We start from the raw sequence: 25,089 nt of genomic DNA, 5'->3' as shown, positions 1-25,089 counted from the left end.
AATCCCCTGTTAAATGTTCCAGTTCGTTGCCTGTCGTTTCTTCCATTGACCCAGCACCGTGCAGGCTTTAGAAATAGTAAGGCTGTTTGGGCCAGTAAGTTGTCATTTGGACCGACGGATCTTGGTAATCCCCGCTCGGTTTACACCTGGTTCGGATTCGGTAAACGGCCCGTTCCTCCCGAGGTCCATCGAGGGTGTGACTTCCCCGGTAATTTGACGACGTGGGTACTTAGGTATATTGAAAATTGGCTATTAACCCGACCCCACGCCGTCAGTGAATTGGCGCCCACGGTCCTTCAGTGACCCGTGACCTTCGGAGTTGTCCGAGAGTCACGACCTAAATTGCAGGTGCTCGGTGGGAGCCGGCTCTACTGCTCCACCGGGGCAAGGCTCATTTTTTTTTAACACCGCCAGCGCGGCGGTCTGCTACTCGCTCGTTCGTCCCTTCCGTCGGACGATACCTGGGGCCTTGTCATCGCCCTGCGCATCGCACTCAGCACTCGCTTCCGAGGGGTTCCCCACACGGGCAACGTGCGCTGTTCACATGGCCTTCGTGCCGCGAAATCCCCGTTGACATCACTCGCACACCGAACATGCATGGGTTGCCGTGCAGGCCAGCCCAAGTGTATCGTCCCGTGGACCCGCTCCGCGAGTTCCGCGAACAGAGCGCGCGGCATGCATCACATGATGCCCCGCACACACGCTCGCATGGGGACCCATGCTTTCCAAATTCACACAACCCTCGCCTACATTTTAACCATCCGCGAGGTCTTCTTGTCCCAAATGCGGAGTGTTTCCGCACCGGATTTCCTCCACATTGACGCGCGTGAGGGCCGTTCGCAAAATGCCGAATGGGCCTCGTATGCGGCTTCTGGCGGGACCGACGCGCTTCCCAAAATAGCTCAACTTGGCCTCTGAGGCTCGCCATTCAAGTCTCCCATCAAGTCTCTGCATCATTCGTACCAACTGTTTGATGCCCGATGGCTCGAGCAGAGCCGATCTGCCACAATCGGTCGCGGACATGACAGGGATCGGGGGGGGGGGGTTGGGGCGGGGACTTTAACTGGGGAGGGGGGTTGTTTTCCGCCGTTCCTCCCGCGCTCATTATTTCTGGGTATGATCATGGGGAAAGTTCTCACATGGGGGTTTCGTCCTGGACCATGGATTCCCCTAAACTGACCTCTAAACCCACCTGCCCCAGCTCATCTTGGCTTGCCATGTTACGATTGAGAATAAATTTCACTCGCTCTCAATTTGGAGGGAACGGGGGGTGGGGGGGGGTTGCTCCGTACCCCCTGATCCGACTCCCGTGAATTTCTCTATGGAGGCGTAGGGACCGAATCACACTCCTGAACACCAATTGTTGTGGGGCGGGGTATCGGTGGCGAGCACGACCGCTAGGGGGAGCAGTAGAGTCGGCTCCAGCGAACACCTGGAATTTAGGTCGTGAGTCTCGGATAAGTCCAAAAGGCATGGGTCCCTTACTGGACCATGAATCGGCAATAATTTGACCGCGTGGGGTAGGGTCAATTGCCAAACTTCAATATACCTAATTACCCACGCGGACAAGCTACCGGGGAATTCACACCCTCGACGGACCTCGAGCTGAAAGAGCCATTACCGTGCCCGAACCGTGTGTAACCCGATCGGTGATTACCAAGGCCCGTCGGTCCAAATGAACAATTTACAGCCTCACCATTTCTCAATACACACCGTGCCAAGCCAATGAAAGAATCACAGAAATGAGCTGGAACATTCAACAAAAGGGATAATTATTTATAATGGGGGAGGGGAAGATGCAAGAAGGCAGAGTAAACCGAATAAAAGGAATGTAATTTACAAGGAAAAAGGCACTTTACGGTTCCACTTAATAGACTGGCCCACACACAGACACACACCCCCCAAAAAGAAATGATGGCCGGGGCCTTTATTGACATCCCCAGCTCAGAGGGAAGGTGAGCTGGAGGTAAGAAGCTGGCTTGGACCTTCCCACTTCGTGTGGTTCTCGATGATCTTGGGGTGGCGGGACTCAAATCCGTAACACAATGCCGCTCCAAGCACCAGGTACGGAGGGTAGCGTCGGGCGCTGGCATGCTCCTCCGGCTCGCAGGCAGGCGATTCGCGGTGGGAAGAACTTCTCAGCCGGTCACCCCACACAAACAAGAGCCTGCTGTTTGGCTAAGCCAAAGTTGTTAACCTTTGCCACCAAATCATCAAAGACGAGAACGTTTTGTGCAGCCAAGTCCCCCTGTACCACCTTCCGCGACTCCAAATATTTCATGCCTTGACAGGTGGGAGGGATCCGTCCCACGTCATTCCCCTCCTCATTGGACAGGCGTGTCGGGTCATCTCCTGGCCATGCGAGATTGGTCGGAGGGGGGTTCTCATGTCTCCACCCCTCGACCAGGAAGTCGAACAGCAATATGTTGTGTTGGCTTCCCATTGGCCGAGAGGTGGCAGACGTGCTCGCACCCCTCTGATTGGCTGAGAGGGGTGCCATGCCCGTATTTGGAGCGAAATCCAAGACGCCAACATCCAATGAAACCCCGCATGGCATATTGGACTCCGCCCCCAGCTGTGCTTGACACGCATGCGCATGGGAAAGGCCGATGGTGAAGAAGCGAAGGCAGGTGTAATGTTGTTGTTGGTAATTAAAATGTAAAAATCCTAACTATAAAAATATCCTACAGCACACAAACAAAATTCGTTAGACACAGGGGATGGATTCTAACTATTAACACATACTTACCAATATAGCTGATCTCTGGGACCTGGCTGTTGTGTGCAGCAAGGTTTCCAAATCCGCAACAATATCTCCATGAATAATAAGTGAACAAGTCATCAATTAAATCTGAGACTTGACCTTACCATGAGGATCTCAAAGTTGCCAATATCCAATTTCACTAAAATTAACACCTTCTTGGTTAGCCTTGGATAGGCGTTGTCCACAACATGGTTAAATCTTACGACACATCTCATTCTGACCGTGCATCAATTATATAAATGAAACAAGTCATCAATTATTAAAACTTTGCAACGTAATTGAAACAAAAGTTCATTGGTCTCTTCTGATTGGCAGGCACTGCCTGCCATTGGTTAAGGCCCGGTCACACCTTGACGTTTTAGCCAGCGATGGCAACGTATTAAAATGTATGTAAAACGCTGGCTTACGTTGAACTTTTGATGTTTTTTTTAAAAGATTCGGACATATTCATAGCGACTTGGTCTTATGTATAACGCATTGGTAATGGACACAGAACGCTTCGTTGTGTTATAGATAACTAATACCAACGAATGCTGAACGTGTTGGCAGCCTACACAACCGATGCCCAACGATAGTCTAACTTAGGCATAGCGCGTTGCACGCATCGCCGACGATGTCGTGACGTAGCCTATTAAAAGGCTGACGCACAACGATTCGAATCATAACTGCCGTAGAAATGGAAGTGTCAACATCGCGGTCACACCTTGGCGATCTTGCCAGCATATGCCGACCTAAGAAAAATGTGTCTAAAACGTTGGGGCACGTCAAATACGGTATGAGTAAGTTTGGTATACATGAGTAGAACGCTAAAGTACGCTATCATACGTCGTAGTAAGTAGAGTACGTCAAGAAATTTTAAACATGTTCAAAATTTTTGGACGGACTCGGCGTATGCCACACGTTCCGCATGCGATGGGGATAAGTTTTACACACGATATGTGGACGCTTACACACGTCCACAAACGCTACTTATAAGCAACTCATAAGTCGAAACACGTCGTGGTAATGTCTTTTTTACGCGAAACTTATTTCTAACTTGTGTTTGACGTGCTTTGAACCAATTCTTTACGTCGTCCCAACACACATCGACGTATGTAGACGTATTCCAATGACGTCTTCCGGTCGACAAAAAAAAATAAATGAACGTGTTTCTAGCTTACAACTGCCATATAAAGACGTGTTCCCAGCGGTTTTGGGAATTGGTATATAAAAATGCTGCTCATAAAAGGGGAACCCAACAGTGTTTTCGAGTCCTTTTTGAGTCGATGTCCATGTCAGCAGTATCAGTATCAGTATTAGTAGTAGTTTGTTCATGTTGGCAGTAGTAGGTGAGTGTGAGGGGGAGGGTGTGGGTTATGATGGATCGTCCTTTCGTCCGCGTGTCCACGGGTAGGAGACATCTTTTCACCATTGTTCGAAGTTCTCTGCGGCTAATTTTTTATGGGGCTTTTTCAACAATGAGCTATAGCTTGTTCTTACGATTTAGGTCTATTCATAACGGGTTGGACAAATGCACAATGAACTAATAATATGCATAGAGCGCTTTGATTACTTATAGATACGATATACCAATGAATATTTATCGTGAAGCCCGCGTTCACAAACTATGCCCAACGATAGCCTAACTTATCCATATCGTGCGGCAGTTTATCTTTGCCGGTGACATAGGGTTTGCTATTCATAGGCTGCCACTCAACGATTTAAATGGCTGCATCCCCACTATTGAAAGTAGACGCTTGCGCTCAAGAATTGGATTTTTTTTTACATTCAACGACTTTTAAACGGTACCACTCAGCTATTTTCATTGTTTACAATGAACGATTTAAATTGCTGTCACTCGCCTTTGTTTTTTGACGCTGGGGTTTGGAAATTTGAAGCGTTTCTTCTGAACGTGTTAAAACGCTCAAACTCGACTATTTTAAATAGACGCTGCCGATGGACAATTGGAATCATAGCCAAGCTTGACATCGAAGTGTGAACATCCTCGTCATGCCGAAGAAAAGTTTGAAGAATGCTGCAAATAAGTGTCCTGGCCGTGGCCGTTGACGCAAGGACGATCCATTATACCGACGTCTTTCAGCCTATGAGTAACTTAAAAGTAACGTCTGTCGATGTGTGGCAACGATCGCCTAACCTGCCAACAACACGTTAATCATAGGTTAGAAATAAGTTTCGGGTACGCTAAACATTACCTCGGCGTGTCTCAACTTTTGATTAACTTACAAGTAGCATGTGTTGACGTCTGTCAACGATCGCAGATCATGCATACAACTTGTGGCCAGCGTAGCGGAACGTGTGAGTCATACGCCGGCATACGTCGTGAAATTTCAAGCATGAAAAAATTTGAGGACAACCAAAAAGTACAACGTTTAAAGTCAGCGTACAACGACGTATGGCAGTGTTTTTCAGCGTGCTCTCAATGTTATCAAAACTTAAGGCCCAGTCACACCTTGACGTTTTAGCCAACGTATGCCGATTTTTGAATTTTTTTTCTAAAACGCTGGCACACGTTGAATACGTTATGGGTAAGTTTTGATAACATTGAGAGCACGCTGAATAGTGTCCACTTTCTCCACTTTCAATAGTGGAGATGCAGCCATTTAAATCGTTGAGTTTATCATTTAAATCGTGAAACGCAAGGACGATCCATCATAACCCACACCCTCCCCTCACACTCACCTACTACTGCCAACATGAACAAACTACTACTACTACTAATACTAATACTGATACTGATACTGTTACTGCTGACATGGACATCGACTCAAAAAGGACTCGAAAACACTGTTGGGTTCCCCTTTTATGAGCAGCATTTTTATATACCAATTCCCAAAACCGCTGGGAACACGTCTTTATATGGCAGTTGTAAGCTAGAAACACGTTCATTTATTTTTTTTTGTCGACCGGAAGACGTCATTGGAATACGTCTACATACGTCGATGTGTGTTGGGACTACGTAAAGAATTGGTACAAAGCACGTCAAACATAAGTTAGAAATAAGTTTCGCGTAAAAAAGACATTACCGCGACGTGTTTCGACTTATGAGTAGCTTATAAGTAGCCTTTGTGGACGTGTGTAAGCGTCCACATATCGTGTGTAAAACTTATCCCCATCGCATGCGGAACGTGTGTCATACGCCGAGTACGTCGTAAAATTTTGAACATGTTTAAAATTTCTTGACGTACTCTACTTACTACGACGTATGATAGCGTACTTTAGCGTTCTACTCACGTATGCCAAACTTACTCATACCGTATTTGACGTGCCCCAACGTTTTAGACACATTTTTCTTAGGTCGGCATACGCTGGCAAGATCGCCAAGGTGTGACCGCGATGTTGACACTTCCATTTCTACGGCAGTTATGATTCGAATCGTTGTGCGTCAGCCTTTTAATAGGCTACGTCACGACATCGTCGGCGATGCGTGCAACGCGCTATGTCTAAGTTAGACTATCGTTGGGCATCGGTTGTGTAGGCCGACAACAGGTTCAGCATTCGTTGGTATAAGTTATCTATAACACAACGAAACGTTCTGTGTCCGTTACTAATGTGTTATACATAAGACCAAGTCGCTATGAATACGTCCGAATCTTTAAAAAAAAACATCAGAAGTTCAACGTATGCCAGCGTTTTACATACATTTTAATACGTTGCCATCGCTGGCTAAAACGTCAAGGTGTGACCGGGCCTTTACCCATAACGTATTCAACGTGTGCCAGCGTTTTAGAAAAAAAAATTCAAAAATCGGCATACGTTGGCTAAAACGTCAAGGTGTTACCGGGCCTTTAGCTGAAGTCAACTTTTTTGAGGGGCGGGGCATAGCAAGTTGTGAAATGCACCAGAAATGTTCGAAATATTGGTCTAATTATCCCATTTTTTATTTTAAAAAAGAAACATGGGTGATTTCTTCACGAGGAAGGTCAAGTTAATATATAAATAACCAGAAAGTTTTGAGGGTCATGGGACCTTTAAGCTGCAATCCACATTGACGAATCACCCTGTTTGTGAAACACCAGGCCGACAATTCATTCACGTCCGTCCTAACGTCCATCCGAGGGACAGCACACACTCTGATGTTAAACACTGTGATCTCAACAATTTGTGATCTCGCTTCGTGCTCAAAGTGGATAATATCAAAGACATTTTGTAACGAGTATTCAAATGCTGATCGAAGCAAACCATTTGTTGATAATGTACCAAAGGTAATTATATCATTTCTTAGTTCCAACAACGAGCATTTAAATACCTTCCACTTCCAACGTCCTGTTACGACACCATATTCAGCCCTGATTGGTAACACAACACAGATCGGTGGATGAATGGGAAGGGTCCTTATTTGGTGCAGACGAGGTTAATTGTCTTTCACTTAATTCACGGTCGGATCGTTTCTGATTTACTTTATAGACGAGTTTCGATCACTTGACGTCACATTTGTATTACGAATTTGTCATTGGGCATCGACACGATACAGTGCAGTATACTCCATACAACGTCATATTTGCTGAGTCTTCGATCATTATCAAGTGATAAATAATTTTCATGTCGTTTTTTCAAAGTACAGTTTCATACCTTTTGCACAGAAGACCTGCAGTACGATCCCAAAATACCGTGCACACTATATGGGCAACATTTACCTGCCTGACAATGACAGCATCAATAACTCTACAATCCATCTCAACGGAAGATTTTTCTCTCATTTGCCCGACCTGCCAACCAACATGGCAGTCAAACAAGAACATCCAGATATTTTAACTACCAGTCGCGTATGTATTATATTGACATTTTAAATTAGATTTCAACAATTTTATCGGCATTTAAATCAGTGTGACAGCATCATCAATCTTTGCATTTCCATGGCCAATAGGAATTTTGTATGACATCCAGAGATCAGAGAGGCGAGTTCAACCTCGGCACAGAATGACGTCATCCCATTTTGGTGCGAGGATGGATCACATATGGCTCCGTGGTCTGGATTGCGAAGACGAGGGAAAGATTTATAATCTGAAGCTGACAAAAGTGTAAAAACACATCTGGATATTTTCTGAAACCAGCATTCCATTGGAGCGAGAATAATATCTCCACCCAGACTTTGACACCAATATACTTCCACATTACAAAATGTCTTAATTAGCAAAATAAAATCAAACAATAGGTCAGGTCAGGTATGGGAGCATGTGCCAGAACAGCGCGTCTCTGCGTCCACTTTCCACCGGTACTCCAGGGGCCTCCGTTTGGCCATCCCCCAGGCAGATGCCAGGCCCATGCCCATCTCCTTGAGATGCCGGTCAACTTGCTGCAACCACGAGGCACGTGGCCGCCCCATTGGCCTCCTCCACTCACGAGACTCGCTCACTGAGAGAATCTGGTGAGCAGGACCAGCGTCAGAAAAATGAGCCACATATCCATTCAGCGCAACTGACGCTCACGGACTATGCAGGTAACAAATCTCATCCGAGTCTCTCTCAGCAACCGCTCGTTGGACAGAAAAGCCGACCAGCGAAAGCCAAGGATTCTCCGAAGAGACCTGGTACCAAAGGAATTAAGTCTCCATCTCAGATCCTTGGTCAGAGTCCAAGTTTCACATCCATAGAGCAAGACTGGAAATACCAAGGACCTGAAGACTCAGATTTTCATCCTCCCACACAGGTACCAGCAGCGCCACACCCCATGATCCAGTGAATACATGACTCCCCAAGCCCGACCCAGACGTCTATTGACCTCTGACTCACAGCCAGCAGAGACATGAAGATCACTGCCAAGGGAAGTGAATCTCTCCACGACCTCAACATCCTCACCACAAACAGACACACAAAGGACAGCAGCATCCAAGATGTCATTGAAAGCCTGGATCTGAGTTTTGACCCAAGAAACCCGTAATCCCAGCGGCTCAGACTCCTCATTCAGCACCTCGAGGGCCCCCAAAAGGATATCTAAAGTCTCCGCAAAGATGACTGCATCGTCTGCGAAATCAAGGTCTGAGATCTTGACATTCCCAAACGATGCACCGCAGCTTGATCTCTCCGACATCCTCCCAATAATCCAGTCCATACAAGTGCTGAAAAGTGTGGGGGCCAGTACACACCCCTGACAAACTCCAATAACAAATGGAAATAAGTCAGAGATGGTCCCACCACATCTCACAGCACTCTCGGTACCAGAGTAGTTCTGACATCAGATAGATCAGTTTTGGTGGCACCCCATGAAGACCAAGAATCCTCCAGAGGGCATCCTGATTCACTGAATCGAACACTTTCCAGAGATCAACATAGGCTGCAAGCAGCCCCTGCCGAAACTCTCGTCTGCGTTCCATGAGGACCCGAAGAGCAAGGATACGGTCAATCGTTGACCTCTTTGGTGTAAAGCCTGACTACTCTGGACGCTGGTGCTCAAGCAGATGGTGGCAAACCCTATCAAGAATTATCCGAGCAAAGACCTTGCCCGGCACTGAGAGCAGCGTCACCCCTCGGTAGTTGTTGCAGTCTTGGCGATGACCCTTCCCTTTCCAGAGAGGGACAACAAGGCCCCTCTTCCAATCAATTGGGATGACGCCTGTGTTCCAGGCAGAGCAAAAAACTGCATGCAACGACACGAATGCAGCATTTCCACCAGCCTTGAGAAGTTCAGCATGGAGGCCATAGATCCCAGGAGCTTTACCCCGTTTCAACCGGTTCACCGCAGCCTGTGTTTCCACAAGCGAAGGTGGACCACAGTTGACTGGAGGGTCAGCAACAGGGATTGTAACACCCTTGACGTCCAACTCGACAGCTGGTGGATCAGCCTGATACAACTGCTCAAAGCAACCGGCCCAGCGTGCCTTCACTTCAGACTCCTGTGTCAAGAGCCTACCACTCTCTGCTCGAACTGCAGTGCTCCAAGGGATGGGCTTGGATGAACGTAATGCGCGAATTTCCCTGTAAGCGGGACGAGAATCACCTGTCCACAGGTGATGCTCCACCCCCTCACAGATTATTCAAACATCGACCTCCTTGTCCACCCTTACTGCACGTAAAGTTTGATGCCTCAGCTCCCTGAACAGCTCAGCTCTGCCATTCAGCCTGGCCCTGCGACTCTGGTCAATGGAATCCAGTGTCCCTTGAGAGATAAAAATCTTCTTTGCCCTGCGGTGAGTTCCAAGACATCGACCGGCAACATCAAGGACAGTGGACGTGAAGGCACTCAACTCTTCAGGACCCCCCCAAAGCACCCAGACCCCCCAAATGTCCACTCAGCATGTTCGCAAACTCCTCAGCCACCCTCTCATCCTTGAGCTTGCCAACATCCAGCCTTGGCTGGGATGGTACCAGTCTCCCAGATTTAAGGTGCAGCTTTAGAGTTGCAACAACAATCCGGTGGTCAGTATTGAGGAACTGAGCACTCCGGACGACCCTGCAGTTCTGGATCATCCTCCAGCAACCATCAACGAGGACATGGTCAATCTCCTTTACCACACCACCAGCGTTGGAATACCAAGTCCAGCGATGAGCTTGTGGGCGCTGAAACCATGAAACAGCCACCCTAAGTCCATGACTTCTTGCAAAGTCAAGGAACTTAGTGCTATTCTGGTTCATAGTCCCTGACCCATGGGGACCAACACATGTCTCATAACCATCCCCATCAGTTCCAGTCGATGCATTGAAATCCCCCAAGACTGGAAGTTTATCTCGTCTGGGGCACTGATCAACCACAGACTCGAGCGTGGTGGAGAATGCATCCTTCACGGTGAGATCACTAGCCTCAGTCGGAGCATAGACAGAGACCAGGGAAATGACACTTCATGAGCAACGAATCCTTAGTCTCATAATATGCTCGTTGAGTGGTGTTACCTCAATTATCATTGGGGTCAGCTTATTGGACACAGCGACAGCAACTCCTTGAGTCTGGTAACCATCAGAGCAACCAGACCAATAGTAGGTGTAACCACCCACCATTATCTCACCGCAATCCGATCTCCGAACCTCAGAGAGTGCTGCAATACCGAAGTCCAAACGCTTGAGCTCAGATGATAACAGAGACAGGTGATCATCCTCTCTTCGGGATAGGACATTCCAGGCACCCACCCGAAAGGACCGCCTCAGGTTAATCCAAGGAGACCGCTGTCTGGTGGACACCACCTCAGCACCACTCCGACACACTCTCCCGCAATCTGACCCAGGAATGTCACCCTGTGGTTTCCCTCTGATCAAAGATTGGGGGTCCCGAAGGCTTTGCCTCAATCCCGTCATCTGGTTTGCTGCCTGCGAAGGGAAGCTGCACAGGAGGTACTCCCACTGAGTGGGTTTTCAAATTTTTTTTTGTGTTTTGCGGAATGAAGGGTTTTACGGTGGCCAGAATGGAAATCCTGCCACCACCTTCCTAATAAAAGTAAACCAGCTGCAGGAGGACATCTGCAGACATATTTGGGCACTAGATATGGATGGCCATTGGCTCAAAAGGAGCTCCTCCGCCCTTTGACAGGTTTTGTATTTAATACTGCTGGGTGTCCACATCCAAACACCCTCCTCACCAAAAAACCTGGTGGGGGAGACGGTTTAGTTGCCGACAACCCGACCATGGAACAGGTTAGTCCAGGTTTACATGGTAATGCAATACATACAAACAATAGATCATGTTATTATCCTGAATAATGATTAAAGATTACTTGAAATGTCAATCTGTTTTGGGCACCTTTACTGGGTAGATTGATAATCTTTCAACAAAGAAAGAGATAAGGTTGTATAAAATGCAAATTTCCATTATGATAACAAATACATGTTCAAGCACATAGAATTTAAATAATCATGCCACATTTGAATACATTTTTCATTAAAGGGTGAAATTACATTTACTTTTCAATCAAGTTTAATTGGCAATATTTTATTATTTTAACACCCTCGAACCCATGATGCTAATTCTGGATAAATTTGCAGACTTCTCTTTGTCTTCAAAATTATTTTTTGCAATATTGTGTGTTGTCGCTGGGGGCCTTCTTCTCTTCCGAGGTATTTGTACGATGCTTCGATTTTCGGTCATGTATTGTCTGTTCTTTTTGCATGGATTTTTGGACGCTCTCCTGTGTGGATCCTCATGTGTATTTTCAAAATGCTTTTTTGAGAGAAACCTTCATCACAAATCGAACATGTGTAAGGACGCTCTCCTGAGTGGATCTTCAGATGTATTTTCAAAATCGCCTTTTTGAGAGAATCCTTTTTCACATGTGGAGCATTTGTAAGGATGCTTTCCTGTATGGATCCTCATATGTATTTTGAAAGAGCCTTTACGAGAGAAACCTTTATCACATATGAAGCACTTGAAAGGACGCTCTCCTGTGTGGATCCTCATATGCTTCTTCAAATCGCTTTTTTGAGAGAAACCTTTTTCACATATGGAGCATTTGTGAGGACGGTCTCCTGTATGGATCCTCATATGTGTTTTCAAATATCCTTTGTGAGAGAAACCTTTTTCACATGTGGAGCATTTGTAAGGTCGCTCTCCTGTATGGATCCTCATATGTGTTTTCAAATATTCTTTGTGAGAGAAACCTTTTTCACATGTGGAGCATTTGTAAGGTCGCTCTCCTGTATGCATCCTCATATGTATTTTCAAAATGCATTTTTGAGAGAAACCTTTATCACAAATGGAGCATTTGTGAGGTCGCTCTCCTGTATGGATCCTCTTGTGTATTTTCAAACTGCTTTTTTGAGAGAAACCTTCATCACAAATGGAGCACTTGTGAGGTCGCTCTCCTGTATGGATCCTCATATGTATTTTCAAAATGCTTTTTTGAGAGAAACCTTCATCACATATCGAACATGTGTAAGGTCGCTCTCCTGTATGGATCCTCATGTGTATTTTCAAATGGCCTTTATGATTGAAACCTTTATCACATATGGAGCACTTGTAAGGTCGCTCTCCTGTATGGATCCTCGCGTGCGCATTCAAATCGCCTTTTTGAGAGAAACCTTTATCACATATGGAGCACTTGTAAGGTCGCTCTCCTGTATGGATCCTCATGTGTATTTTCAAATAGCGTTTGTTAGAGAAAGCTTTATCACATATGGAGCACTTGCAAGGTCGCTCTCCTGTGTGGATCCTCACATGTATTTTCATATCGCCTTTTCGAGAGAAACCTTTATCACATGTGGAGCATTTGAAAGGACGCTCTCCTGTGTGGAACATCATGTGCTTCTTCAAATTGCTTTTTTGAGAGAAACCTTTTTCACATATGGAGCATTTGAAAGGTCGCTCTCCTGTGTGGATCCTCATGTGCTGATTCAAATAGCTTTTTTGAGAGAAATCTTTCTCACATATGGAGCATTTGCAAGGACGCTCTCCTGTATGGATCCCCATATGTATTTTCAAATAGCCTTTTTGAGAGAAACCTTTATCACATATGGAGCATTTGTAAGGACGCTCTCCTGTATGGATCCTCATATGTATTTTCAAAATGCTTTTTTGAGAGAAACCTTTTTCACATATGGAGCATTTGTAAGGTCGCTCTCCTGTGTGGATCCTCATATGTATTGTCAAATAGCCTTTTTGAGAAAAACCTTTTTCACATATGGAGCATTTGTAAGGTCGCTCTCCTGTATGGATCCTCATGTGTATTTTCAAATGGCCTTTATGATAGAAACCTTTATCACATATGGAGCATTTGTAAGGACGCTCTCCTGTATGGATCCTCGTGTGTATATTCAAAATGCCTTTTTGAGAGAAACTTTTATCACATATGGAGCACTTGTACGGTCGCTCTCCTGTATGGATCCTCATGTGTATTTTCAAATGGCCTTTATGATAGAAACCTTTATCACATATGGAGCACTTGTAAGGTCGCTCTCCTGTATGGATCCTCGTGTGTATATTCAAAATGCCTTTTTGAGAGAAACCTTTATCACATATGGAGCACTTGTAAGGTCGCTCTTCTGTATGGATCCTCGCGTGTGTATTCAAAATGCCTTTTTGAGAGAAACCTTTATCACATATGGAGCACTTGTAAGGTCGCTCTCCTGTATGGATCCTCGCGTGTATATTCAAAATGCCTTTTTGAGAGAAACCTTTATCACATATGGAGCACTTGTAAGGTCGCTCTCCTGTATGGATCCTCATGTGTATTTTCAAATGGCCTTTATGATAGAAACCTTTATCACATATGGAGCACTTGTAAGGTCGCTCTCCTGTATGGATCCTCGCGTGTGTATTCAAAATGCCTTTTTGAGAGAAACCTTTATCACATATGGAGCACTTGTAAAGACGCTCTCCTGTGTGGATCCTCGCGTGTATTTTCAAAATGCCTTTTTGAGAGAAACCTTTATCACATATGGAGCACTTGTAAGGACGCTCTCCTGTATGAATCCTCATGTGTATTTTCAAAGAGCCTTTATGATAGAAACCTTTATCACATATGGAGCACTTGAAAGGTCGCTCTCCTGTATGGATCCTCGTGTGTATATTCAAAATGACTTTTTGAGAGAAACCTTTATCACATATGGAGCACTTGTAAGGTCGCTCTCCTGTATGGATCCTCGTGTGTATTTTCAAATAGCCTTTTTGAGAGAAACCTTTTTCGCAAACAGAGCATTTGTGTGGGCATTCTCCTCTGTGGGTCCTCATGTGTATTTTGATGTTTCTTGGTGAAGTAAAATCTTCATTGCATACATTACACATTTGCCTTTTGATCACCTTTATGGGTTTGTTTACTTTCATATTTATCTTCGTGCTGTTTTCACCAGATGTATACTTGTTGTTTGAAGGTAGTGAGTCTTGTTCTTGGGATTGTTTCTTCAAAATAGACATCTCAACAATCAAGCTGCTCCTGGACCTTATCTGTCCAACTGGACTCCTTGATCGTTCTTCAAAAACAAAGAGCAAGAAGTTATTTTACCTTTTTTCTGTCAAACTCAAAATGCAAAATATTTCACAATTTTGAAAAATTTTTAAACCCTCAATTCAAAAGATTGAATGTTCATTTTGTAGGTTTCTGCTCACCTGTTACAGAACAGACAGGACTGCCATTTGTGAAATGAACAACTGAATCGTCCTTTACAGAAGCAAATCTTAAAGTTTCTGAGACAGATGAACCATTGTGTCATCTGGATTCGACATTTACAGGATCTCCATCATCTGAAAACAATGAAGGACAGGAAATTGAAAACACTGCAAATATAAATCCGGTCCACAGGTCGTATGGAATAGATGTCACTTCCGCTGTAAGAATGAGGCACCATAATGTTGCCGACATTACAGGATAGGAATCAAGGTGTCTACGAGAAATAAACAAATATACATGTATACATATATAGATAGATATGTTCACACAAACATGTGCGTGTAGCAACCATTTCAGAGATAAGTATTTCTCCATGTTTGACTCGTTATTACCATAAGTTGGTGAATATAAGGCACACTATAATTTTGCGACCTCTCTTGTTGCCTTCTGGTTCGGGGATTTTTACACTTGTTGATTGAACTTGTCACTGCCAGATGCTGCATCTAACTTATGCAAGCCAAGTTTTCCAAACCAGATTGTTTGTGTTTTTATGATATATCTTCATCCATTTGCTGCTGTCATATTCCTTCAAAAACACAATCGTAATGAAATGATGTATGAATGCTGAAGAGGCTTTTTGTGCACGCGCTGTGTGTGTGTTTTTCAATGACTCTGTTCAACTCAAGACACTTTTAACCTGCCGTTGCTCGTGCTTAACCGCAATTCAAATATACTTTTATTCCATGAGCTTCGACTATATGCATAAAAAAAAACAACAAACATAATTTTCAGTGTTTACATGAAAGCGGCAATTGCAAAAAGGTGAACCACAAATGTTGTTTCAATGCAATTTCTGAATTCACAAATACAGTAATATAAGAAAGATCAATGGATGAGAGGTCCTGGGTTCATACCATTTGCTGTTAATATAATCAGCGAGTGGCGGCAGTGGGTGTTGGGAGATGCTCAACAGCTCCACATTGAAAAACAGCCATTATTGGTGAAAATACTTTAGACGATCGAGAGTAACCCTTAAAAAGTATTGTTACGGCTGTGGAAATTCGCATTACACCATAAAGGGCCCTCAGGTGAGATATCTTCATAGGTACATGTGCTGTTAGCCTAAACCTGTTGTATAGAGGGAATTTTTGTGATTCATCTGGGCTGCGATGCTTTGAGTCAGTCGTTTTTCTTTTTCTATCTTTTATTTCAAACACACAACATTTCAACAACCACGCCGTCGCCATCACAGCACAAACCACACTGCAACCATGCCACCTCCACCATCTACGCTACGACATCTTCGCCACTACGTCCTGCTTCCGAACGGCAAACAAAGGCGCCAAGGAGGGAACTGCGAGGATGCGCAGGTTTCCCCGCCTGTTGCTTCCGTTTGACTTCCCCGCGCTTTGGAGTGGAGGAGGGGCGATGCAGGTCAAAGGTCAGAGGTCATGTAAAGGAGGGGCCTCTTTTTGGGGGAATAATTCTCTGGCCCCGAGCCAAAAACTGACTCCCCCAGCCCCCGCACGGAGCGGGGTGGAGGGAAAGCGTGAGGGAACGCCCTTTATGGGAACCCTCTCGAAGGAAGGTGGAGCCGAGAATGGGGCGGAGCGAAGGGCGGAGCCCCGCGCTATAAAAGACGGACACGGGCGGGCGCACTCTCGCCTCTTCCTCTTCAGCCGCTTCCTCTTGAGCGCTTCTTCTTCCTATTCGTTCTGGAGCTGGTCTCTTCCTCTTCCTCGAGCAGAGCTTCCTCTTCCGCCTCTTCCTTTTCGTCTTCGCTGGTGGTCTGGTTGGTCTTCGGGAAGAGGTCCTGCGCCTGCGCCTTGGCGAGCGGCCCTGTCACAAAGGCACGGACGGGAGACGCGGCGGCGCCCGTTGCGAGGTGGACCTGTGCGTCCGGACGCGGAGTGCCGGAGAGGGTTCGCCGGCTGCGAGAGAGGTCAGGGCCAGGCGCGACCACGTTGATGGTCGCGGGAGAGGGACTCACCAGCCATAAAAGGGAAGTCGCAACTTCTTTCTTTCTTTTCTTTGGGGTTTTTGTGCAAATGTCTGTGGGTGGCGCCAGTCTGGCTCAAGTACTATTGTTTTAAGTGTTGCCGTGTGTACGTGTATTCGGTTGTAGCTCTGCATCATTTCTTTTGTTACATTTGCTTTTTGTGCATAATTGTTTTAACCGATACATGTGCATTTTTGACTGGATGGCTGCATATACGTGCTTGTCTGTGTGTGTGAATAAAAATGCTTGCTTATTGAACTGTTCCCGCTCTGCTTCGTCTCTTTTCCTTTTTTATTGACCCTCCATCTTGCTTCATGGAAAGGGGTTCGTCGTGGGTGCAACATCCCGGTAATTAATCGGAACCATCAAGGCCGACGATAACACCGCTCGGTTATCACTGCAGCACGGAATGGACCGCTTAAGCGGTTCGTGTCCGGAGTCGGCCTGTGGCATGGTACGATCACCCAGTCGACCATTTGCACAGGTACTTAGGTCGATCGAATTTGGCGAGCAACCCTATCCTGCACGGGTGGCAAATTGGCACGATCATGGTGAGGTTAAACCCCCACCCGTGACTAGCTCCCGGCGTTGTTCCGAGAGGGTCACGACTGAATTGTCCGTCCGGTGGGCGACGTGCCGCGATTCGAGTTACGTGGCCGTCCGCATGCTGGTGGGCGCGAATTCGCAACACTGGCATCAGGTCGTGGGATACGAACCCATCCCCCGCCTCGCAACACTGGTGTCAGAGAGCGGGAAACAAACTCTCTGGTCTCCAAGCTAAATTTACGGGAATCGGTTCAGGGGTGAGAGGAGCGACCCTCCCCCCCCTCCGTTCCCTCCAAATTACGAGCAATTTAAATTAACCCCTTACGAGAAATAAGATAGAGTTTCAAGGCAAGCGGGAGCCGGGGGTATGAGAGATGGATGTAGAATGTGTAGAATCCATGGTCCAGAACGGAAACCCCGAGCAGGAAATGTTTGTGATACAGGAACAATTTCCCCCCCAACCGGACCCAGAGCTCGAAATGGGCGCGGCGGCCGCGGCTTTCGACACCCCCCTGCTCCCCTCCTCCGTCAAGGTCCTCCCCCGGTCCCCGGCAAATCCACGCCTAATGATGGCGAAGCGACTGCCACAGACCCACTTAACATGGGCCAGGTAAACATGATTTTACAAGCGATAAGCGGAATGAAAAACGAGATGAAAAAAATGTGGGGTGAGATGCAGAACATGGGCCGAAGCCTGCAGGCGGGCACGGTGAGAATGTTGGCAATAACAGGGGAGCTCAAAATAGCGACGCCACGTGGGGGATCGAACGAGCTGGGAGGGAGTGCAATGGTTGTCAGGCCCGCAAGGGAGGTGGGTGAGGACAAAATAATTCGAGGGACATGTGGGGCGAGAAGTGTAAAGGTGACGGAGGAAGTGACGGTGACACAGAGGGAAAAACTAAATGGGGTTACCGAAACGTGTGAGACGAGACACGAGGTGACGACAAAGGAAATAAAAATAGTTGAGACAAGGGAGATAACAAGGGAAGAGACGGAAATAATAGAGACGGGGGAGATGGGTACGGTAGAGGAGAGACAACATGATGAATTGGACGGGGTTAAAAACGAGCACACACACACAGAGCTAGTAGAGGATAATGGGGGTGAGCTGGCAGAACGTGTAGGGACCCGGTGCGAGCAGCTGGATAGCCTCCTCCAGGAACGAGGGGAGGGAGTATGCCCCCTTGAGGCGACTCACGATCAGGCGAGTGTGAGAGGGACAGTGTGTGTAAGAGAGCGGTATGTGAGGGAGATGACGGTCGGCATGCGTGAGCACGCAGCCGCATCTCCCGGTGTGAATGTGATGGAGTGGAGCGTGAGCGTCGTAACACGCAGGTGTGTGTGGGTTAAATGGCGACAACAACGGCGACAGAGGGACAAAGGCCGAATAGCGGCCATAGCTATTTTGGGACCGCGCCGGGTTCACCCAGCATCGAGCGCGAGGTCCGTGCTGTGCAACGCACGAGGCCGCCACGTGCTCGCTAGCGGGAGTGAAGGCACGGACGGGAGACGTAGCAGCGCCCGTTGCGAGGTGGACCTGTGCGTCCGGACGGGGAGTGCCGGAGAGGGTTCGCCGGCTGCGAGAGAGGTCGGGGCCAGGCGCGACCACGCTGACGGTCGCGGGAGAGGGACTCACCAGCCATAAAAGGGAAGTCGCGACTTCTTTCCTTCTTTTCTTTGGGGTTTTTGTGCAAATGTCTGTGGGTGGCGCCAGTCTGGCTCAAGTAGTATTGTTTTAAGTGTTGCCGTGTGTACGCATATTCAGTTGTCTCTCTGCATCGTTTCTTTTGTTACATTTGCTTTTTGTGCATTATTGTTTTAACTGTTACATGTGCATTTTTGACTGTATGGTTGTATATACGTGCTTGTCTGTGTGTGTGTGTGTGTGTGTGTGTGAATAAAAATGCTTGCTTATTGAACTGTTCCCGCTCTGCTTCGTCTCTTTTCCTTTTTTGTTGACCCTCCATCTTACATCACGGAAAGGGGTTCATAGTGGGTGCAACATCCCGGTAATTAATCGGAGCCGTCAAGGCCGACGATAACACCGCTCGGTTATCACTGTAGCACGGAACGGACCGCTTAAGCGGTTCGTGTCCGGAGTCGGCCTGTGGCGTGGTACTATCGCCCGGTCGACCATTCGCGCAGGTACTTAGGTTGATCGAATTTGGCGAGCAACCCTATCCTGCGCGGGTGGGCAATTGGCACGATCGTGGTGAGGTTAAACCCCCACCAGTGACTAGCTCCCGGCGTTGTTCCGAGAGGGTCACGACTGAATTGTCCGTCCGGTGGGCGACGTGCCGCGATACGAGTTACATGGCCGTCCGCATGCCGGCGGGCACGAATTCGCAGCAGTATAAACAGGTGTTGTGTTCATTCTGCTGATTCATCTTAAAAGTGGAACATCTGGCAGTATAATGAGAAGATAATATATATTGTGATAAAGATCTGCCTGTCACATTGACCAACAACAGATCTTCTTTCTTGTGAAAGATCAATGCTGTGCTACTCCAGGAGAGAAACAGTGCTGGGGTGTTGTTACCTCAAAGGAATACGATATCTAAGAAAGGAAATATAAACCTGATGGAAGTTGGGGAAATCATGAAAACAGATGACAGCACAAGGGGAGCAGGAAAAAGTATATATAAAGTAAACAAAACTGCTTGTGGGTCAGAGTTTGACTGAGCTGGTATACTGTAGGTATTCTGTGCTTTTCTACTCTCATGTATACACTTTTGGTGCATATTAAAGCTCTTCTCTACGACGATTGGTGTAGTCATTGCTTGATTTAAATCAGCCGTGAAAACCTGATCTCGACATTTTGGCGTAGTCGGCGAGGGGTAAAAACAGAGCAAAAGGGGGGAACTTCTTGCTTGGTGAGACAAAAAGAGGACAGAAGCCAGCCGGCTTAAAGATAAGGTAAGAACTGCCTCTTTTTCTCGCGCCGGGACATACAGGTTCGCTGCTCTTGGTAATCTGTCCTTATCTTAAAAGAACGGAAAGAGGGAGCTTTTATACACATCAAAAGAGGGGTACCCCTGGAGGTTTTAGAGTCCCAAGGGGAGGTTGAAGGGAAGACGCTAAAAGGCTGACCTGAGAAACCTCTGCAGGACAGGGTCTGGAGGGGAGATTGAGGGCAAACGCTGGAAGGCTAACCTGAGAAATCTCTGAGAGACAAGGTATTTCTTTGGGAGATTGAGGACGTGGAAGTTGTGCAAGGGAGTGTGAGTGTTCGTGGAAAGGTGTGAAAGACACCCGACCCAGCCCGAGAACACCCCGGGCAAAATACTGACCAGTCCAAGAATACTCTAGAAATTATGAAGGAAAATGGGAAATAAAACGTCGAAGCTAAAATTGAATGCCCCACCCACGAATACCGTGGCAGAAATGATGTATGGGAAGTATGGAGTTAAGTCAGGTACCCAATTGGCATTATGGCATAAATGGACAACGGAAGACCCATGCCCATTCCTGAGATGGGGCTCTTTAAGAGCAGAAACTATAAACAACTTGTCATGTCGATTAGAACAGCAGACAAGTGATAACTTAGAACCAGAGCCAGATCTTGAAGCGTGGAAACTGTGGGAAGAGGAGGCCTTACAAAGAAGTGAAGTCGCTAGAAATTTGGTGAAACGGAAACTGTTGAAATTAGAAACACAGGTAAAAGAATTGCAACAACCAGTGATTGGAATTGCTCTTGCCTCAGTAAATGTCTCTGAGATTGTAGTACAAGGACAGGAAGCTCAGGGAAATAATGCAGGTTTAACCATTTGCATATGTTAATAACACACCAAGATTGTATCCGAACCTTGAGTATGGGGCTGATGGCCACAGCCTCTGCTTTTCCGGTTCAAGAAATAACTCCGACAGGGCCAGGGGTGCAGGCTCAGTCAGTGTACCGACCATTCAAAGAGATCAAATTAAGATCAATGAAGGAGAGAGTATTAGATCTGAAGGGAAATGCAGGAGCAGGAAGGGATTTAATAACGCAGTGGGTTGCAGCACATCGATGCACCCACAGTGACATTGGGGTGCTATGTCAAGCAGTTTTGTCTGCATATATATGGAAGAGAGCTCGAGAAGGTGCTGAATGGACAGCAAACGAACCAGCAGGATGCACCGAAGCAGATCGGCAAGATAAGCGAGGGCGTCGGTATGAGGAGATTGAGAAGGCTTTGTGACCAGCAGCACTAGATTGGAATTAGATCTATGAAACAAAGCAACGTCAAGGGTAACGGGCATCCGAGTTTATGGATAGATTAATGGAGACACTCTTACAATATGGGGGGTTTCAAGTTTTAGCAGACATACCGCAGCGAACGGTCACTAACTTCGTAATGGAAGGGCTCGGGCTTCAAATTAAAAAACAATTGAAGTATGAAGTGTTAGGTTGGCAGGGCAAGAAAGCAAGTGAGATTTGTATCGCAGCTGATCAGTGTTTGGACCGAGCGGAAGAACGAGAGAATGCAAAGGCAAGAATGAAAGATGAAGTGTTGCAGATGGTGTTGCTGGACAAAGTAACAGACGAAAGAAAGAATAAGGATTGGAGAAAGTGGGGACTGGAGGAAGATGATACAGATTCGGAAGAAGAAGAAGTGGCCTGGAGATGAGGACGGCGAATGAGAGGTCCGCAAAACCCCCCCACCAGCAGCACAGGATGGACGTCCCAAGAAATGGAGTGGAAAAAACAAAGGTTGGATGCGAACGCCACCACAGACCCGCTCGAGGACTGCAGCAACACAAGAGCAGGAACAACCAAGTCAACCACAGGGATGTTTCCAGTGCGGACAATTGGGACATTGGAAAAGGCATTGCCCCCAAAGAGGACGATCGGAGATCCAACAGGAGGGAGGATCGAGACAACCGCAAAATCGTAAGTCATATTGACAGACTGCGGGTGGATCCGTGTTACAAGGGGCAATGTTGACATTAACACCAAAAGAGGAGCCGACCCACTCTTTAGATGTTTCAGGTAAGACACTTTCTTTTCTAGTGGACACGGGAGCCACCTACTCTACTATAGCGGCCAAACAGCTGCGAAAGGTTGAAAAATCCAATGCGGAAGTCCAAGTAGTAGGGTTGGGCAGTAGCATACAAACATTAAAGACAACAACGCAATTACAAGTAAGATGTGGACCCTTACAGGAAAAACATGCATTTCTTCTCACAACCACGACACCGGTGAATCTGCAAATATTTGTTTTGTAAGTTGGGATGTAAAATAGCATGTACGAAAAAAGGGGTTTTTGTGGATATTCCCCAGGATAAAGCACAGTCAGCAATGATGATATTAATGACACCACACCCAGTTTTCTATTGGTGGAGGCTGCAAAGACAGCCGATTAGTGATGCTTTGATATGTTTTAAGGAAGTCTTAGCCGAAAGTGAGGAAATGCAAATGTGGCTCGAGAATGCACAAGTAATGACACACATCTACTATGAGCCTCCACATTGTACAATCTGTTATGATGTGAATGGCGATGATGTTGAATTTGCGGAGAAAATTGCTCCCTGTTTGGGAACATACAATGATCTTTTGATTTGCCGTTTGATGATTGGTAAGGAAGGTGTTGCAATGGAGGTAAAGCTCACAGAACACCAAAGGCAATTGACAAAGTCTCCGCCGGGAGTAACTTCACATGTGACAATAACCACAGCAGAGGATTATCACCCGAAGGATTTGGGTTTTATTGTTTATCGCCTGCTGGGGGCAGCAGCGACCTGCACAACAACGTTGCTGCATTGGCAGGTGCATAAGCTAGCGAACGATGAGGGTGGATTTGTGATTTTGAGGAACAGGTGTAATTGGGATTGATTGAAGAGGTTGATCTACCACCGAAGCGTGAGAGGGTGATGGAAACGGTAAATGAAGGAGGAAATGTAGAAGGTTTGATCGAAAGAGTTCCACAAGAATTGTGGACCCGACATGATAATGATGTGGGCCGTATCATTGGGGCAACGCCCCGAGTGGTAAAACTCAAACCAGGAATGCCTTGGCTGAATGTGCGTCAATACCCTCTCCGAAAAGAGGCTGAGGCCGGGATAGCACCAGTAATTGAATATTTGAAGGAGCAAGGGATAATTGTAGAAACTTCAAGCCCATGTAACACGCCCATACTGCCAGTGAAAAAGCCACAGAAAAATAAGTGGAGATTTGTTCAGGACTTAGGGGAAGTAAATGAGGTGATTCAAGGTGTCCACCCTGTGGTACCAAGTGCAGAGGGGTTGATGATGTCTATACTTGCAAGTTCCACCCATTTTACTGTAATCGATTTATGTTCTGCATATTTTTCCGTACCCATTGATAAAAAAATCCCAGTTTTTATTTGCCTTCACGTATAAAGGCCGTCAATACACATGGACTGTCTTGCCTCAGGGGTTCGCGGATACTCCGACATTATTTTCGCGTACCTTACAAAAGGATTTAGAAGATGTTGTCTTCAAGGGTAAATCAGTGCTGCTACAATATGTGGATGATTTGCTCATTTGCTCACCAAACAAAGCAGCGTGTGAAACAGATACGCTGCAGCTGCCCCAGGCGTTAGCAAGGAAAGGCCACAAGGTGAATAAAGATAAGTTGCAATTAGTGAAGGAAAGGGTTAAGTATTTGGGACACTTTATTTCACAAGGAAAGAGGGAATTGGATAAGGGGAGGATAACTTAAATTGCGGAAGTGCCTTGCCCTCGCACAAAGAAAGATATGATGCGATTCCTAGGTAAGGCAACCTACTGTATACAGTGGATTGTTGATTATGCAATTCCAACGAAGGAACTGGATGTCGTGGTGGGCAAAAACCAGCCAAATGTAATTGAGTGGCCTGAGAAGATGGGGGAATATTTTACCAAATTAAAAGCGACCCTCTCGGCGGCTCCAGCGTTGGGGCTGCTAGATTATGAGAAACCATTCTTTCTTTATTCTCACGAAACTAGAGGATTTGCGCAGGCCGTGCTGACACAATCTCAGTGACCGGCAGCGACCAATTGAATATTTCAGCCGAAGGCTGGACCCGGTCGAACGTGGCTTACCTCTCTGTTTGCAAGCAGTGGCCGCAGCAAGCTACGCAGTTAAGCGCACGGCAGAGATCGTAATGGGTTACCCCCTCACGCTAAGGGTACCTCACTGCGTCGCGGCTTTATTAACCCAAAAGCAGACACAACATTTAACCAACACACACCTGATGCAGTATGAGACGACTCTCCTCCACCAGCCGAATTTGCAGATTGAGAGATGTAATGTTCTTAATCCTGCTTCCTTTCTGCCAACGGAAGACGACGGCGATCCTCACGACTGCACAGAGGCGATACAAGAAGTATCCACCATGCGCCCGGATCTGAAGGATCAACCCTTGGAACACCCGGACCTTTACCTTGTTCATCGATGGTTCGGCCTATCGAGGCGGAGACGGCTCGGGGCACGCAGGATACGCCGTGTGCACCCATAGTGAAGTTATTGAAGCGAGACGCCTGCCTACACATTTTTCTGCCCAGCAGGCAGAGCTGTGTGCCCTGATAAGGGCATGTGAACTATTTGCCAACATCGCGGCAAATATATACACTGATTCTAATTTTACTTTTGGTGTTGTACATGACAAAGGGGCGATATGGAAAATGCGAGGATTTCTCACCTCTGCAGGAACACCCATAAAGAATGGCGATTTAGTTTGTGAGCTGTTAAAGAGTATCTCAGCGCCAGCGGACGTCGCGGTAATTAAATGTCGCGCACACCAGAAACTGACTACGGATATAGACAAAGGAAATGACAAGGCGGATAAAACTGCAAAAGAGGCGGCTAGTCTACCTATTCCTTTGGTAATGCCAGCA

At 46.6% G+C, this 25,089-nt stretch overlaps 1 protein-coding gene and 1 long non-coding RNA gene across 2 annotated transcripts in view; one reads left to right on the top strand and one right to left on the bottom strand.

The window, feature by feature from the left end:
- Positions 1 to 25,089, top strand: part of LOC147021206 (uncharacterized) — a 777,227-nt gene that overhangs the window by 665,908 nt on the left and 86,230 nt on the right. The gene's annotated exons all lie outside the window — the stretch shown is intronic.
- Positions 11,415 to 25,089, bottom strand: part of LOC147021207 (uncharacterized) — a 45,573-nt gene continuing 31,898 nt past the window's right edge. Inside the window, 3 exon segments of the mRNA XM_085893636.1 lie at positions 11,415 to 11,925; positions 11,927 to 14,589; positions 14,726 to 14,860. Coding sequence (XP_085749762.1) covers positions 11,770 to 11,925; positions 11,927 to 14,533 — 2,763 coding nt within the window. The 5' untranslated portion in view covers positions 14,534 to 14,589; positions 14,726 to 14,860 and the 3' untranslated portion in view covers positions 11,415 to 11,769.

The sequence above is a fragment of the Eptatretus burgeri genome, chromosome 8 (assembly GCF_056783735.1).
Source record: "Eptatretus burgeri isolate ZD-2024b chromosome 8, Ebu_testis_v1, whole genome shotgun sequence".
NCBI lineage: Eukaryota > Metazoa > Chordata > Myxini > Myxiniformes > Myxinidae > Eptatretus > Eptatretus burgeri.
The sequence above is the reverse complement of the archived record's forward strand: the minus strand, read 5'-3'. Positions and strand labels throughout refer to the sequence as shown.